Below are 18,893 nucleotides of genomic sequence, written 5' to 3'. Positions count from 1 at the left end.
TTGCCAGGACTCGAGGGATTGAGTACGGAGAGAGGTTGAGCAGGCTCCGACTTTATTCCTTGGAGTGTAGGAGACTGAGGGGTGACCTCAGAGGTATATAAAATCATGAGGAACATAGACAGGGTGAATGCAAACAGTCTTTTTCCCAGGGTAGGGGAAATCAAGAACTAGAGTTTAAGGTGAGGGGGGAGAAAATTAATAGGAACCGAGTGTGGTATGTGTATGGAAGTGGTTGAGGCAGGTATAATGACGACTTTTAAAAGACACTTGGACAGGTACATGGATAGGAAAGGTTTAAAGGGATATGGGCCATACATGGGCAAATGGGACTGGCTTGGACAGCTATCTTGGTTGGAATGGACAGGTTGGGCCAAAGGGCCTGTTTCCCTGCTGCATAAAGTGTATTGAGGTGAAGTTATCCACTTTGGCAGGACAAACAGAAAGGAAGAGTACGACTTCAACAGCAAGAAGTTCGGAAGTGCTGGTTCCTGGGGCTTCTGTCACTGCATCCTCTGGTGCTGGTCAGTGCTGGGCTGTCTGAAGCCACAGTGGCCCCTGGACCAGCCACGACCCTGGGGCCACTCATTACATGGCAGATGATTGGGTCACTACAGATCAACCCCTCCACTCCTTCCTACTGCTGTCCTGTCCCTGAATGAGTCATAGTCATACAGCACGGAAACAGGCTCTTTAGCCCACCGAGTCTATGCCAGTCACTGTATCCATTAACGAGCACTCGGTCCATAGTGCTGGCCCAGTTATTTTCGAATCTGCAGGTTCTTTCAGGAGTCCAAGAATGAGTTGAAAACAACTTGGTGCTTCACAAAGTTTTATTGGAAAAGTTTAAAACAGTCACAGAGCACATGGCACTAGCTTTACTACTAGAAGATGAGCTGAGACAAAAAGAACTAAAGATGAGCTAGGGCTGGGGGGTGAAGTGAGCAAGAGACCGATTAACAAAAAAAAATGGACACCTTTTACACTTGAGATAAGAGGTACTCCTCAGATAACAATAGTCCAATCAGGAAACCTATTAGATACCTGTGGCCAAACCAACCAATGAGAAAACACATATTCACCTGATGAATGAACCAATGAGATAGGAAGCGGCCATTCCTTGTGCAGCCACTTTGAGGTGTATTAAACCACTATACATTGTTAAAAAACTACTTAGAACAGTTGAATCCAACAATAGCCTTCTCTGCTCTGTTGATACTAAATGTTGTGAGGTTCTCTGCCTCCACCACCCCCTCAGGCAGTGAGTTCCAGATTCCAACCTACCCTCTGAGTAGGGAAAAGAAAATTCCTCGGATCTCCATTAAACCTCTTACTTCTCACAGACTTGTGCCCTTCTGGTCTTCAACACCTGAACCATAGGGAAAGTATCCACCCTGTCCATGCCCATCATAATTTTGTACACTTCTGTCAAGTCCCCTCAAGCCTTCTCTGCTCCAGGAAAACAGACCCCAGCCTCTCCTCATAAGTGAGGCACACCATCCTAGACAACATCCTGGTGAACCTCCTCTGTACTGCAATCACATCCTTCTGGTAGTGTGACAACCAGAACTGTAAACAGCATTACAGTGGTGGCCTAACCAACATTTTATAAAGTTGTACCGTAACTTCCCTGCTCTCATATCCTGTGTCCCAGCTAAGGCAGCCAAGCATCCCCACGAGAACTCACCAATGGTGTGGAGGTCACGAAAATCGTTACTCCAGATGGCTGGATGTTTACAGCCGCTCCCTGTACAGGAGGGGCACAGCCTCAACCTCAAAGCAGAGCGTGCATGAGGTTTTGTGGTTTGTAAGATTATACAAGTGAATGTTCCATCTGGTTAGAAATTGCTGGGTAATTTACACCAGGCCCCAGCATGATCTTGTCATCTTCAGTTTTACTGGGATTATGGGGAGAGGGATTTATATTAGAAATGTTTGCTTTTCACGTGGTGAGACCCAAATGTCCAACTAGGCTAATTTTTGAACTGTACATGTTGCTTTACGATGTGTTCCAGCAACACTTTCCCTCAGAGCTGCCCACTAACTCTCTGCCATCAGTGTTTACCTCCAGCTTATCAAACACCAGCTGCTTTTCAACAGTCTGTTAAATCCATCTAGCCCCATAACCTGCAGAAACAGATGCAGTACACCGCCCCACATAACTTACCTTCAAGTTAGCAAAACAATTTGCCTGTCATTAAAAGAGTTAGAACATAGAACAGTGCAGCATAGGAACAGACCCTGAGGCTGACGATGTTGTGCGGAACTAATTAAACTACTGACACCTAATCCCTTCTGCCTGCACAGTCCATATCCTTCTATTCCCTGCACATTCATGTGCCTGTCTTAAGAAGCTCTTAAATGTCTCTATCATATCTGCCTCCACTACCACCCTTGGCAGCACATTCCAGACACCCACCACTCTCTGTAAAAAAAAACTTGTCCTGCACTCTCCTTTGAACTTGCCCCCCCTCACCTTAAATGCATGCCCTCCAGTATAGACATTTCAATCCTGGAAAAAGATACTGGCTGTCTAATCTTTCTATGCCTCTCAATTTTATAAACCTATCAGGTCTCCCCTCAGCCTCTGCCACTCCAGAGAAAACAACCCAAGTTTGTCCAACCTCTCCTTATAGCTCATGCCCTCTAATCCAGGCAGCATCCTGGTGAACCCTCTTCTGCACCCTCTCCAAAGCCTCCACATCCTTCCTGTAATGGGGCGACCAGAATTGAATGCAATACTCCAGTTGCAGCCTAACTAGAGTTTTCTAAAGCTGCAACATAACTTCCCAACTTTTGAAATCAATACCTCGACTAATAAAGGCAAGCATGCCATACGCCTTTTTTAACCACCCTATCAACTTGTGCAGCTACTTATGGACTTGGGCCCCAAGAATCCACTCATATGGAGGTTAGATAGGCAAGTGCAGGAAAATGTAGCACACTTCAAGTGTCAAACAGCACAGAAACAGGCCTTTCAGCCCATCCCTGGGTCAGTAGGATCATCAACCACTATTTACACTATTTTTTAAGAAAAATTCTACCCACATTCCCATCAACATCTCCAAACAAACCAGGACAAAAGGGAGGGTTGCTGGAGATGGAGAGATGAAAAAGAAAATTGTCATTTTTTGATTTGTGTTTTTATTTAATTAGTTTCAATATATTCAACTGAATTTTTAGTCAGCATGTATTTTAGTTTTATAAAAGATATCTTCATTAGTCACATGTACATCAAACACACAGTGAAATGCATCTTTTGCGTTGAGTGTTCTGGGGGCAGCCCGCAAGTGTCGCACGCTTCTGGCGCCAACATAGCAGGCCCACAACTTCCTAACCCGTACGTCTTTGGAATGTGGGAGGAAACCGGAGCACCCGGAGGAAACCCACGCAGACACGGGGAGAACGTACAAACTCCTTACAGACAGCGGCCAGAATTGAACCCAGGTCGCTGGCGCTGTAATAGTGTTACGCTAACCGCTGCGCTACAGTGCTTGCCTCTACACTATCGTGCCTGCCTATTGAATATAGTGTATCTTAACTTTTCTTTAAAAAAAGAAACACTATTTTTAAACTGAGCTGGACTCTCGGGGGGGCAGAATGTACCTCAGCCCCACTGCTCAGCAGCTACAATTCCATTCCTTTTGCTTTATGGACACCGCCACCGGACTTTCAAAACACACTGAATAATCCCTGTTTGTTTATGGTCTGGAGCAGTGCTGGTGACCCAATAACCAGGGTTAATGTTTAACATGGCTTTCACTCAGCTCCTGTTAGCATATGTCTGATATCAACAGTCTTGTTTGCAGAGACCAAAACTTGACTCAAGTTTTATTTAATAACTAAAATTATGCAATTTGCTGAGCAATAGTAAATGCCAGGGAAGCGACTCCAAACAGAACCAGAAGTTAAAACTAAAAACCACAAAGCGACCTGCTGGATTATCATAAGGCCACGAGATATGGAAGCAGAATTAGGCCATTCAGCCCATCGAGACTGCTCTACTATTCAATAATGGCTGATTTTTTTTTCTCTCAACCCCCATTCTTCCGCCTTCTCCCCATAACCCCCTCACCAATCAAGAACCAATCAATCTCTGCCTTAAATACACCCAATGACTTTGGCCTCCACAGCCCTCTGTGGCAACGAATTCCACAGATTCACCACCCCACTGGCTGAAGAAGTTTCTTCTCATCTCAGTTTTGAAGGGATGTCCCTTTATTCTGAGGCTGTGCCCTCGGATCCCAGACTCTCCTACTGACGGAAAATCCTGTCCATGTCCGCTCTATCCAGGCCTCTCAGAATCCAGTAGGTTTCAATGAGGTTCCCCTTATTCCTCATGAACTCCATCGAGTACAGGCCCAGAGACATCAAACACTACGTTAAGCTATTGCTGTTAGCTCACCTGACAATTACATTGGTCCTTCTAATCCTTTCACCAAACCACATTGTGGAAGGTTTGATGGAGATGATACGTAGAGGGGTCCCATCTTTGGCTGTGACTCCACACGGAAGTCTGTTTCCACGCATAAAATACTCATCCTAGCAAAAACATCAAATACACAAAAGTTTGAAAAAGAGACTCTTGGCCATTAATGCTATTATTAAAACCAACAGTACCCCCTCACCCCACACACACTAACAGCAGCCTGCATTTATATAGCACGTCTCACATCCCAAAAAGGTACCAACAGGTGCAAGTGTAATGAAAACTTAAGCCCGAGAGACAATGAGGAGATATTGGGAGAGATGAAACAAGGAATGAAACAGACAAAATCCATTGAAGTTATCGTACCCTGGGATGTCTGCATGCGTGAATCTGTGTCATCGATCTGTTGTCACATGATGCAGAATCTCTGGCATGTTTTTGAACATGTCCAGCTTGTTAAGATGAACCTGAAAAATGCAAAACAAACCCAAAAAGTTCAATCCAGAAATTAAGCGTAGAATCTTTGTTTCATTAGGCTCCTTAGATACAAGGATTGACTCACAAAGAAAGGTTGAGCAGATTGGGCCAAGGTTCATTGAAGTTGAGTATTTACTCGTACTACCTCAGTGCACTCTGTACTAACTCAATGTAACTGCACTGTGTAATGAATTGACCTGTACGATCGGAATGCAAGACAAGTTTTTCCACTGTACCCTGGTACAAGTAATAATAAACCAATACGAGAGGTGACCTCAGAAACAAGTGGTTGACAGGAAAATGCTGAGTTTGCGTTCCCCTTGGTGGAAAAGAGGAGATCAGTTTCAGTAAGAGGTTGTCTACTTAAGACACAGAGGAGGACTTCCTTAATGTGATAGTCAGTGTCATTCAGTACAAGCAGACCTTTGGCCATCATGTCCATGCTAACCATCAAGTGCCCATCTAAACTAACACCATTTATCAGCACTTGAAGGCTTCTATATTTAGGTAATCCTTTTCTTTTTCAATCTTTTTATTAGTTTTCAAATTAATACGGATTAATATATAACATCAGTGTTTGTACTTGTAATACAAAGAGATCAGGAGAACAATCATGGCATAGATAATCATAAAGAACAAAATATAAAAAAATCTGTAGATCCAACGACCTCTTAGTAAATGAATATAATATAAAAGAAAGGAAAGAAAAAGATTTATTATATAAATAAAAAAGAAAGAATAAAACCCAAATCAATAAGAAAAATTATGAACAATATCAAACTAAACTAAGCTAAACAAAAAAATTTTAAAAAACACAAAACAAAACTGGACTAAAATTTCTCAGTAGAAACAGAGCAATATTATGTCGTCAACTCCGTTCCTCTAAGTTGGAAATTTATTGAAAGGGATCTATATCATGTGAAAGTATTGAATAAATGGACTCAAATATCTTCAAATTTAAGCGAAGGATCAACAGTACCACTCCTAATTTTTTTCCAAGTTTTAACATGATATAGTTTGAGAGAACCATTGAAAAGTAGTAGGGAATATTTAGGTAATCCAAGTGCTTGTCCAGATACTTCTTGAATGTTGAGAGAGTCTCTGCCTCCACCCACTCCGTCAGGCCATGTGTCCCAGATTCCAACCACCCCCGGGTGGGAAAGTTCTTCCTCAGATCCTGCTAAACATTTTCCACCTTTACCCTATGGCCTCTAGCTTTTGACATTTGTGTTATGGGGGGAACGTTTTCAACTATCTGCCCTGCCTACACACCTTTTGTCCACCTCTGTCAGGACCCCCCCTCAGCCTCCTCTGCTCCAAGGAAAACAACCCAGCCCAAGAGTCATAGATCACGGAAAGAGGCCCTTCGGCCCCAACTTGTCCTTGCTGACCAAGTCGGTCTACCTTACCTAGTCCCATATGCCTGCATTTGGCCAATATCCCTCTAAACCTTTCCTACCCATGTACCTGTCCAAATGTCTTTTAAATGTTGTAACTGTACCCGCCTCAACCACTTCCTCTGGCAGCTCGTTCCATATACTCACCACCCTGTGGGAAAAACTTGCCCCCTCAGATCCCCTTTTAATCTTTCCCCTCTCACCACCTCTGCGGTCATTCCTTGTAACTGAAATGCTCCATCGCTGGCAATGTCCTGGTGAACCTGCGCTGGGTACGGGGAGCAGGCAGGAAAGTAGAGCTGAGGGCATGATCATTTAAGTTAAAATTCCTGACCTTTAGGATTAAAAGGGACTGCTAACTCCACAGTGTTGAAGACTCTCTTAGAACATTCCCAACACAGGAACACTGTGCAGTCACTGTTGTAACATAAGAAATGCAGCGGCCAAGTTATGCACAGCAAGCTCCCACAAACAACCATTGAAGACTTGATCAGCTGGGGTAGTGATATTGATCGAGGGATTAAAATAGTGCCTGGCCACCAAAGGAGCAAACAGATGTTCAACGTTTCATTCAATGGATAGTACCTCAGGCAGTGCAGCACTCCCTCAGTACCACCACCAGAGTGCCAGCCTGAATTTACGGGCTAAACCCTCTGCAGTGGGACTGAACTGACAATCAAGAGATGAGACAGTGACCCACTGATTAAAGAAAAAAGCTTATGCTTGGCTTGTGTGACGGCAGGATAATTAGCAACCAATTGTAGACTGACCATTTTCAGGTCTACAATTAAGATTTCTTTATTAGTCACATGTACATCGAAACACACAGTGAGATGCATCTTTTGTGTAGTGTCCTGGGGGCAGCCCACAAGTGTCGCCACGCTTCCGGCGCCAACATAGCATGCCCACAGCTTCCTAACCTGAATATCTTTGGAATGTGGGAAGAAACCAGAGCACCCGGAGGAAACCCACGCAGTCACAGGGAGAACGTACAAACTCCTTACAGGCAGTGGCTAGATTTGAACCCGGGTCGCTGGTGCTGTAAAGCATTATGCTAACCGCCACACTCTTTAATATTAATTTAATGTTAATCTGGGTTCAGATGATTACAAAAGACAGAGGTCCAGCCTCATTCTAATCAGCCTGGATTTCTATACTCCGATCTCTGGAGTGGGACCCTCCGACTTGGAGGTGCCACATCGGACACATTCAGTCCCGAGCACAAACTCGACACCAAAATACAGCAATTCAAGTTCTATAAAACTGATACCAAACGACAAAGTACAAAACCACTCACCGGGAGACCAAACTCCTCACTGAGGTTAGTGAAGAGATACTCGTATCCATAGGCTGCCTTGCAGTTTAACCATACCACGTGGTAGGGACTGAGTGTGATCCAGCTTCTAACCAACTCCAGTATTCCATTCAGACATTCCTCCTGGGGGCAGCAAGGCTCAAAATCAGACTATCAATTAGACCAATAAAGATCTCTAACTTTCATAAAATTTCTGCACAGTTAATCAGCAATATGAGTGCAGAAAGGCAAGAGTAAAGTTCATGAGGAGCAGCATCCCAAATCAGAATTCAGTTTTAGCGACAGTTCTCTGAGATACAGCACAGAAACCAGCCCTTCAGCCAACCAAGTCTCTGTTGAACATTAACACCAATTCATACCAACCCTCCACTAATACCACTTCTTTTTCCTCTCTGCATTCCCATTAATTGCCTCCAGATTCCACCACTCATCCATACACTAGGGACAATTTACAGTGGCCAATTTACCTTTCAGCCCAAATAATTCTCATTCCCAGAAAGCAACGTCACCTCTTGAAGAGATGGGGAGGACACATACCCAGAAATTCATCCAGTGTCAGTCACACTGAAAGCATTGTGCTAGAAATGTTTTTCTACTGTTGTTCAAAGGTATAAAACTGTGTGGGATGTCACCCTGAAATTCACAAAGAGCAAGATCTTCAAATGCAAGGTCCACACAACAGTTTTCTTCCCTGTTGAATATAAGAAATAGGAGCAGGAGTCAGCCATCTGGCCCGTCGAACCTGCTCCGCCATTCAATAAGATCATGGCTGATCTGGCCGTGGACTCAGATCCACCTCCCTGCCTTTTCCCCATAACCCTTAATTACCCTACTATGCAAAAATCTAATCTAACCATGTCTTAAATATATTAATGAGGTAGCCTCTACTGCTTCCCTGGGCAGAGAATTCCTCAGATTCACTACTCTCTGGGAAAAGCAGTTTCTCTGCATCTCTGTCCTAAATCTATTCCCCGAATCTTGAGGCGATGTCCCCTAGTTCTAGTCTCACCTACCAGTGGAAACAACCTTCCTGCCTCTATCTTATCTATCCCCTTTCATAATTTTATATGTTTCTTTAAGATCCCCTCTCATTCTTCCGAATTCCAGCAAGTAGTCCAAGGCAACTTCAATCTCTCCTCATAGGCTGACCCCCTCATCTCCAGAATCAACCTGGTGAACCTCTCTGCACCGCCTTCAAAGCCAGTATATCTTTCCTCAAGTAAGGAGACCCAGAACTGCACGCAGTACTCCAGGTGAGGTCTCACCAGTACCCCTGTACAGTTGCAGCATAACCTCCCTGCTCTTAAATTCAATCCCTCCAGCAATGGCCAACATTCCATTTGCCTGCTTGATAACCTGTTGCACCTGCAAACCAACCTTTTTGCGATTCACGCACAAGCACTGCCAACTCCCTCTGCACAACAGCATGCTGCAATCTTTCACCATTTAGATAATAATCTGATCTTCTATTTTTCCTGATATCAGAGAACACACTAAGAATGCATCAAGTAATGGCCCTTTAACTAGCATGGCTTCAGGGTACAGAGGATTGGAAAAACCTGGTTAATCTCCAAGTTAGTATAAAGTTGGAGACAAATTTCATACATCGCCCGACCGTTGACATAATTTGAGGGTGTTTTAGACTGAAAATAAAAGGTACATGGACAAATTAAATCAGGACAATAGATGTTATTTGTGAAAAGTGCTCTCTGGGTTAAGCCAATTTTCAGCATTACAGCAGTGCCTTGCTTGAGAGCTGGGTGAAGGATTTCCCAGGCACTAGGTGGTAGCAATAGTGTTTGATAGCTCTGCTTCTGCAATTCAGTTCCATTGTACTTCTTTCACAAGTCGAGCAGGAGTACAACATCCAGAGATGACATCAATGATGAAGTCAGAATTTTTGCCAGACTGTTGTTCGATGTTGAATGTGTATGCATAGACCTCGTGTGGCCTATTGCCTTAATCACAACTTTAAGTTGTGCCCTCAATGCAAGATGCTGCAACGTCAGAGTTAGCACTGGGATGGGGTTATGGCACCCACAAACACTACAGATCAGCGCTTTCCCCAAGTTTGCCCCTCACCTCCATGGCGATCTTTCCTGAGCAGGTCCACGGATGCTGTGGGGAGGGTCAGGATGGCAAATGAAACCTGTCCAATATCTACCTGCCCAGCTACCAGCAATTAGTGTTAACACGAGAGCAAACCACCAACAATTCTTTGTTGAAGGTTGGTGCACTGGGCTTCAGGTAGCAACTAAAATGTACCACGACAGGGTGAACTGTAGTTTCTAGCTGGCATTTGGTGTCAGGACACAGGGAGGAGACTGCCTGGTCTACAACACAGCTGGGTCCAGACATCACTAACTCATTACTAATGATGCCATCACGTGGGACTTGTGAATCTGCCGTCAAGGGCACACAATGTGGAGTCGTAGAGCATAGGAATAGGCCCTTCGGCCCAACTGTCCATGTTGACCAAGTAGGCCCATTTAAGCTAGTCCCATTTCCCCACATTTGGCCCATATCCCTCTAAACCTTTCCTATCCACGTACCTCTCCAAGTGCCTCTTCAATGTCGTTAATGTACCTGCCTCAACCACTTCCTCTGGCAGCTCGTTCCATATACTGACCACACTCTGCGCGAAGAAGTTGCCCTCAGTTCCTATTAAATCTTTCCCCTCTCACCTTGAACCTCTGCCCTCTAGTTTCATGATCCCCAACCTGGGGAAAAGACTGTAGGCATTCACCCTTTCTACTGCCACTCATGATTTTGTACACTTCTCTGTAAGATCACCCCTCATTCTCCTACGCTCCAATGAAAAAGGTCCCAACCTGCTCAACCGCGCTCTATAATTCAGTCCCAGCAACATCCTCGTAAATCTTTTCTGCACTCTTTCCAGCTAAATGGAATCTTTCCTACAGCAGGGTGACCAAAAATGAACACAATGCTCCAAGTGCGGCCTCACCATCTTGTACAACTGCAACATCTACAGTCCTTGCAATAATTTATGTTAGGATTTACATAAAAGGAGTTTCAACTTCAATATCTCTGCACCAACGAAGATTGTGACCTTCTGCATGTCACCCTTGGCTGATGAGCAGAATTAGAGCACAGAAAGAGGCCACTCAGCCCATCAAGTCAACACCGTCACTCAAAAATGTCATTAATTCAGGTTGGACATCACATTAACAGATTTTCTACACGGGCTGATAAGAGATCTTAAACCCGGTAGATGTCAATCCTCCTCCTGTACAGAGCTGCATTTCTGTTGCAGGTTTGGGGACAAGGAGTTATCAATGACATGCCCTTTAACCTTTCTAAAGCATAGCCGGCCTGCACTAGTGTACATAGAACATAGAATGTTACAGCACAGTACAGGCCCTTCGGCTCACAATGTTGTGCCGACATTTCTAAGATCTAGCTAACCCTTCCCTCCCACATAGCCCTCCATTTCTTTATCATTCATGTGGCTATCTAAGGGTCTCTTAAATGTCCCTAATGTATCTGCCCCCACAACCTCTGCCGGCAGTGCGTTCCACACACCCACCACTCTCTGTGTAAAATAAAAACTTACCTCTGACATCCCCCTTATACCTTCCTCCAATCACCTTAAAATTATGACCCCTCGTGTTGGGAAAAGGTCTCTGACTGTCCACTCGATCTATGCCTCTTATCATCTTGTGCACCTCTATCAAGTCACCTCTCATCCTCCTCCTCTCCAGAGAGAAAAGCCCGAGCTCACTCAACCTCTCCTCATAAGACGTGCTCTCCAGACCTGGCAACATTGGCAACAACATGGGGACAACAGGTACACACACCCACACAAAGCTCACCGGCAGCAGTGGAACCTCGATCAGAGCAGGTTGGTGCTTGATGCTGAGAAGAATCCCAAGTGGATTCTGATGTGGCTGTCGAGCAGCGGAGACTCACACCACAGGAGCAGGTGGGGAAGGCAGGTTAATGCACTCTGACTCCTGCGAGTTTGACTTTAAATTGGTTTTAATTAGGACTTAAGAATGGTGCTGGCTGTAAAGCTGAAATGCAGTGTGAACATCCTGCTGTACAAGTACATTAAGCTCATATATAATCCCTGTGTAACAAGGTTTTGTTGGTCTCAACAGGAAAAGCGAAATTCTGGGCAAGGTCTGGTGAAAACATCGAAATTCGGAAATACTCACCCTGCTCGGGATTTGGTAGAATCGTGGATCACAAAAAGTCGTGTCTAAATACACAGTCGATATGTCTTTGACCCTGAGGTAGAAGAATTATAGAACTGTCACAGCCATTCAGTCCATCAAATTTGTGCTAGCTCCTAGTAGAGAAATACCATCACTTCATTCCCCTGCAAATTGTTCCTTCTCCAGGTGTCCAACCAATTCCACTTCAAATGCCTTGATTGACCGCGTTTCCACACCCCTACAAGCAACAAGTCCCAGGACCTCTTGCTCCAGAACACTGCCCTCTGATAATAAACGTCCACAATGAGAACAAGAAAACATGGAGTGCTCACCATTTCTGGGGAGCCACCTTCCTCGAGATGAAGTTCACCCTCACACTGGCCAGCTGAGGTGAAGTATTTGAAGGTCAAGAACTCAAACCCAGCACAAAATCCAGTGGTGTTTTTTTTTTAAATGCGGGGGTCGCTATCTCTGCTCCTTTAAATAAACACCACACCCCAGAGAACTTGTTATCATTGGGTCACGTGGGTCAAAATAGAACATAGAACACAGCACAGTACAGGCTCTTCGGCCCACAATGTTGTGCCGACATTTTATCCTGCTCTAAGATCCATCTAACCCTTCCCTCCCACATAGCCCTCCACTTCTCTATCATTCATGTGACTATGTAAGAGTCTCTTAAATGTCCCTAATGTATCTGCCCCCACAACCTCTGCCGGCAGTGCATTCCACGCACCCACTACTCTGTGTGGAAAAAAAAACTTATATCCCCCCCCCATACCTTCCTCCAATCATCTTAAAATTATGCCCCCTCATGTAAGCCATTGTTGCCCTGGGAAAAAGTTCAACCGTCGAGTTAAAGTGGTGTTCCATAAAAAGTTTGAGAACTATGGGTCTGCAGGCAGCAGCGATTCCTGTCCTCCTGGACTCGGGCATCGGAAAGATTCCATTAACGTGGTCTCTGCAAAATCCATCGGCAGGATAAGGAAACTTATTCTGCTGGTGGATATTGTCAGCATCCTTGGGCAATCCAATCTCCCCAGTACTGAAATAAAAACAGAATGCAGCAAATACTTAACAGGTCAGGCAGCATCTGCAGAGAGACACACAGAGTTAACGTTTCAGAAATGTAGGGGTCTCTCTTATTGACGTCAGACGCTCAGTTCCACTGAAGCTGCTCATTTGGCATCTTGGTCGGCACAGACGTTGTGGGCCGAAGGGCCTATTCCTGAGCTGTGCTGTTCTGTGTTTAAACATCTACACGGCACTGTCTGGAGAGGTCGCAGTGCAACTGGTCAAACAGCAAATGAAGTGCGTTGTTTTACCTGCCTCCTGAGTGCAGCAACTCGAAGCGAGCAGCTTCTCCTTTAGCCAGTCGAAAGTCTCCAGTGTACAGAACAGTGCCGCCCATCCCTTCAAACAGGAACCTGTAGCAGGAGGTAATTGGTTTATTATCACCACATGTACTGAGATAAAGTGAAAAGCTTTTGCTTGCGTGCCATCCAGACAGATCATTCCATACGTAAGTACGTCGAGGTGGTACAAAAGGAAACAATAACAGAATGCATATAACACAGAAAAGTACAGCACAGGAACAGGCCTTTCGGCCCACGATGTTGTGCGAAACTAATTAAACTGGTAATTAAATACCTAATCCCTTCTGCCTACACAATGTCCACATCCCTCCATTCTCTGCACGTTGATGTGCCCATTTCAGAGCCTCTTAAACACCTCTATCGTATCTGCCACCACCCCCACCCCTGGCAGCACATTCCAGGGACCCACCGCTCTCTGTGTAAAAAAAACTTGCCTCACACATGTCCTTTGAACTTACTAATATAATGTTACAGTTACAGAGAAAGTGCAGTGCAGGCAGACAAATAAAGTGTAAGGGCCACGTCAAGGTAGATCGAGAGATCAAGAGCTCATATTTACTGTACAAGAGGTCCGTTCAAGAGTCCGATAACAGTGGGATAGAAGCAGTCCTTGAGCCTGCTGGTGGGTGTTTTCAAGCTTTTGTATCTTCTACCCGGTGGGAGGGGGGAGAAGAGAGAATGACTGGGGTGGGAGGGGTCCTTGATTATGTTGGCTGCTTCCCCAAGGCAGTAGGAAGTGTGGTGGGAAGGTACAGAAACTCACCAAAAACCTCAAATGTTCAAATAATTGCATTTGGAGAAAGCCATAAAATACTCGATAAAATGCAGAGACATTTTGCTGCCACATTTGAGGATACTGTACATATTGCAATCCTTTCATTACTGAAGACACTATAGAATTCTTTTGTTCCCAAGGTCTGATCAACAAGAGGAGTAAAGATTCCCATTTGCCTGACATCGCAGAGCTTATTCAAATATAAAGCACTTTGTACACAAAACGATAACCAGGCAGAAACTGCTCGGCTTGGCGTGACACACATTCTCGCCAGTCCCTCGGTGAATTCACAAAGCCCAATCAGCCTCGCTCTCCTCCTGAATGCCAAGGCTTTTCCACTATCTACTCTCCACTTGCCTGGACAAATGCAGGTCCAACAATTCTCAAGAAGCACGACACTATCCAGGACAAAGTAGCCCAATTGATCGGCACCCCATCAGTCACCTTAAACAAATCATTCCATCCATGACCAATACACAGTGGCTACAGTGTGTACTGTCTACAGAATGGCCTGCACTTACTCCCCTAGACTACTAACACCACCTCACCTACTCCTGGTTCTTACCAACGAGGACAAGGACAGCAGGCACATGGAAACACCACCACCTGCAAGTTCCCCCTCAAGTCCCACACCATCCCGACTTGGAAATGCATCTCTGGCCCTTCATGGTTGTTGGAACTCTCTCTCCCCAACAGCCTTGTGAGAGCACCTTCACCAGAACTGCAGCAGTTCAGGGCGGCAGCTCACCCCCACCTTCTCAAGGGCAATTAAGAATGGACAATAAGTGTTGGGCTTGCTAACAACACCAACATTTAATGGATAAAAGGAATCGGAACTGCTTTAGCAACACCCACGGACACAGAGTCTGTGCATCATCAGGTTTAAGTACTTTGACCATGTCCACTGGACTGACCCGACTTTCCTTGCTGGAAGTGCTCGGCACCTATTCCTCTGCTGTGAGCCACGGGCATCTCAGGGCAGAAGGCAACCTCTAGCTCCAATCCCCCACTCCTGCATTCCAGGAAGGCTCCTTCTAAACAGTTAACCATTTTCCCTTTCCAGAGAATTGTCTGGCATTAATCTCAAGTTTTTAAATTCCTCCCTCTCTTCACCTAAAACTTCATATTAAAATAAAATCTTATGTCTTAATGCATGCACTGAAGGTGGGGTTAAGTAAAACTGCATGACAAAAAACATTAATACCCACATAACCGATCCAGGGCAGTGTCCTGCAGGTAGGAGAGTCACAACTATATCTTCCTTCTGTTTAAAGTAAAAATTGTATTGTTAACATTTTAATTCTGTAAAAGTGTGCTCATTAAAGGTTTCTTAGAGGTTAATAAGATATCTGTACTACATAATCTACCCAATTTAAAAAAAAATCAGCAGCATACGATCTAACAGGTGTCCCAAAGAATTAGATTGTGAGTTGAGCATTACGAAGGGTGTATGTGTACTCAGCAGCAGTTGAGGCACACTGCACAGCTGCAAGGCTTTTAAAACAACCACAAGTCAACAACAGAGTTAGCTTGCATGATGGGGAACAGTAGGTTACAGTTGTGGAGCAGAGAGATATGGATAGTTTACAGCACAGCAGGTCAGCCTTTACCGGCTCAATGCAAGGGCAATCCATCTGGTCCCTGTCCCCACCAGCAAATTCTCAAATCTATCCAGCTCCCTTCTAAAAGCGACAATAGAATCTTTTTTCTTTTAATTCATTCAAGGGACGTGGGCTTCACAGGCTGAGCCAGCATTTACTTGTCCGTCCCTAGTTGCCCCCGAGAAGGTGGTGGTGAGCTGCCTTCCTGAACCGCCACAGTCCTTGAGGTGTGGGTGCACCCACAGTGCTGTTAGGGAGGGAGTTCCAGGACTTTGACCCAGCGATGGTGAAGGAACGGCGAGATATTTCCAAGTCAGGACGGTGTGTGGCTTGGAGGGCAACGCCGGGGGGGGGGGGGGGGGGGGGGGGTCCCCGTGCTTTTGCTGCCCGTGTCCTTCTAGTTGGTAGAGGCGGTGGGTTTGGAAGGTGCTGTCTGAGGAGTCTCGGTGCTGCAGTGCGTCCTGTAGATGGTACAAACTGCTGCTACTGTGTGTCGGTGGTGGAGTGAGGGAATGGTTGTAGATGGGGTGCCTATTAAGCAGGCTGCTATGTCCTGTATGGTGTGGAGCTTTGAGTGTTGTTGAAGCTGCACTCACCCAGGCAGGTGGAGAGTCTTCCCTCACACTCCTGACCTGAGCCTTGTAGATGGTGGACAGGCTTTGGGGAGTCATCTGCCTTACCTTTACCATCTGCCCCCAGTTCTCCCCCTAGACTCTAATCAGTTGCTGTGCATGAAAAAGATTTCCTTGTGTCATCTTCATTCTGTGTTCCCTGGTTCCCAATCCCTCTGCCAATGGGAACAGTTTCTCTAGCTTTGCTCTGTATGTATCCTTCATGATATTAAATTTCTCCAACAAATCTCCTCCATTCTGAGCAGAGCAACTCCAGCCTCTCCACCCAAACAAAATCCTCCGTCATTTTGGGAAATCCTTGCTGAACCCTGTCACATTGTTGCTCCAAGGTGTAGTGCCCAGAACTGGTGCAATACTCCAGATGCTAAAGGTTCATCACGATTTCCCACTCCCACATTCTCTGCCTCCATTCAGGAAGCTCAGGACCTTGAGCTTTATTAACCACTTTCAATGAACTACACACCCCAAATTCTGGTCGCTCAATACTATTCTGGAACCCCGATAATGAAGGGAACATTCCTGGGATCTTGGATCTCAGCTGAGGATGGATCCAGATCAGCTTCAAATGTTGACTTGGACGAATACCCAGCCTATGCCTTCAATCTAGGCTTCCAAGTGAAGTTGCACAGTAGCTCAGCCAGTAGAACCAGTGCCTTCCATCTCCAGCCCTCGGGTTTGATCCTGACCTCGGGCACTGTCTGGGTGGAGTTTGCATCTTCTCCCTGTGACCACGTGGGCCTCTCCCCAGTGTTCCAGCTTCCTTCCACATCCCAAAGACATGATAGTTGGTAGGTTAATTGGCCACCGTAAATTGCTTCTAGCTTGTATAGGCGAGTTGAGATTAGAGTGGGTTTTGTGTAAATAGGTGTTCGATGGTCAGCATAGACTCAATGGGCCAAATGGCTAGATTCTGTACTGGATGACTCCAATGCCATGGGTGGAAGCCACAAATGTGGGCAGGAGGGGGCATCTTCAGAAGGAAGGTGGTAAATAAAATGTTAAACTGCTTCAGCCAAACTGACTGGTGCATCTCCAGATGTGCAGGGTCATTGATTCCTTCCAAACACAGGAGATATTCTAGCAGCCTGTTATTTTGCTGGTGGAGGGAGATGATCCGGGCTTTCATCTGTCCTTAGTGAGGAAATTTGCTCAGACCAACTAAACTGGTCCAGCTGGGATTTCCAAGAGAATAAAACTACAGATTTACTCACAAATAGAGTCTGCAGTGGAAGGAAGACACTTCAGCCTTACTTGTTTCAACTTTTTCTTGCGGTTTAATTTCCAGATAATATTTAGTACTAATTTAGAAAAAACCTTATTTTCAGATCAGAATATTTATTTTTATATCTGCCATGTGTGAAGGTCAGAGAGAGGAAAAGGCACATCTCTACCTTTCCAGTTGCTTCATCAACCAAGGAGATTTGAGTTGGAGTTTCAACTTCAATGGCAGTCTGGAAAAGACAAACAATTATTGTATTTTACTCTCTAAATAGTTTCCATGGAGTTTTGGTCAATATGAACTAAAATTTACATCCTCAATATCTTATAGTTAGCTTGCTATCGCAAGACTTTCATTTTCATAGTGCTCTTCACATCCCTTCCAAGACGTTACAAAGTCCTTCACAATCAGTGAAGTACCTTTTAAAAATCTAGTTACTGTTGTAGTTTCCAAATGACACACCGCAAGATCCCACAAACTCCAACGTGACAGTGACTCGACGCAGTTAAACTTCTACAATCCAATATCTGAATATATGGATATGCCAATGGTGCACTACCTGGCTCACAGGTGATGTTCCCCAACACTCACTGGGCCTGGGACTCCCACACTCCCTTTAATCTTACTGGGCTCACTGTAAAATGTATTACAGTGTAATGTATAAAAAGTGAATTAGAAGTGTTGGAATATTAACAGGAATTACATCCGACAGTCCAGGAAATCTGCCAGTCCGGCACCAAAATCCTGAACGTGCCAGATTATCGGAGCTTTACTGTTACCTGTTTTGGGTTATGGATGAAGGGTCGGATGTTGGCTGCAGGACACTGGGGAGCACTCCCCAAGTCTACATCAAAACACTGGTTGCGGGGTTGTTGATACCAACCTGACAAGACAGGCAGGGACTCTCACAGGCAAAAGAAAGCACCTTTGACAGTGCTGTTGTTCCTGGGTGTTTTAGCTGACAGTTGTGTCAGTTAAGATTTGCTGGTCAGTAGATGGCAGTTCTACACTGAGTGACTGAGGAGACTACCTGGTCAATGCTGTCCAACCATTACGTGTGATTCAATAGCTGTGCCCGGTGAGTTTCCACACACGTTAAGGCGAGGAGATGTTGGAGGTGAGAAATCACCCTCTCCGGAGCCTCCACATCCTTCCTGTAACGGGGCGACCAGAACTGAATGCAATACTCCAGATGCGGCCTAACCAGAGTTTTATAAAGCAGCAATGCTGCAAGCTGCAGAGTTTTTTTTAAACTGCACTGAAGTAGTGCATGCAGTTTTAGTCTCTTTACCTAAACAAGTGTGCTTGCCACAGAGGATCCAGGGATGGCAGGCATACTATATGGGTAGACCTGGCCTGTCTCTCTTGCAGTTAGAAAAACGAGAGGAGATCTCCCTCAGAAGTCTTACAGGGTTCCACAGGTTGGATGTTTCCCTCAGCTGAGGGGGTCTAAGAGTCGGGGGCGGGTCACACTCAGAATAAGGGGTCGCCCATGCA

General features: G+C 45.2%; 1 protein-coding gene across 1 annotated transcript in view; it reads right to left on the bottom strand.

The window, feature by feature from the left end:
* dclre1c (DNA cross-link repair 1C, PSO2 homolog (S. cerevisiae)) overlaps positions 1-18,893 on the bottom strand; it is a 39,784-nt gene that overhangs the window by 7,188 nt on the left and 13,703 nt on the right. The window contains 9 exon segments of the mRNA XM_052033632.1: positions 2,161-2,164; positions 4,408-4,539; positions 4,793-4,824; positions 4,827-4,893; positions 7,598-7,738; positions 11,794-11,866; positions 13,119-13,220; positions 15,153-15,208; positions 17,569-17,628. Of these exon segments, the coding sequence (XP_051889592.1) occupies positions 2,161-2,164; positions 4,408-4,539; positions 4,793-4,824; positions 4,827-4,893; positions 7,598-7,738; positions 11,794-11,866; positions 13,119-13,220; positions 15,153-15,208; positions 17,569-17,628 (667 nt within the window).

This window comes from Pristis pectinata, chromosome 19, assembly GCF_009764475.1.
Source record: "Pristis pectinata isolate sPriPec2 chromosome 19, sPriPec2.1.pri, whole genome shotgun sequence".
Classification (NCBI taxonomy): Eukaryota; Metazoa; Chordata; class Chondrichthyes; order Rhinopristiformes; family Pristidae; genus Pristis; species Pristis pectinata.
This window is presented reverse-complemented; position numbering and strand designations above follow the sequence as displayed.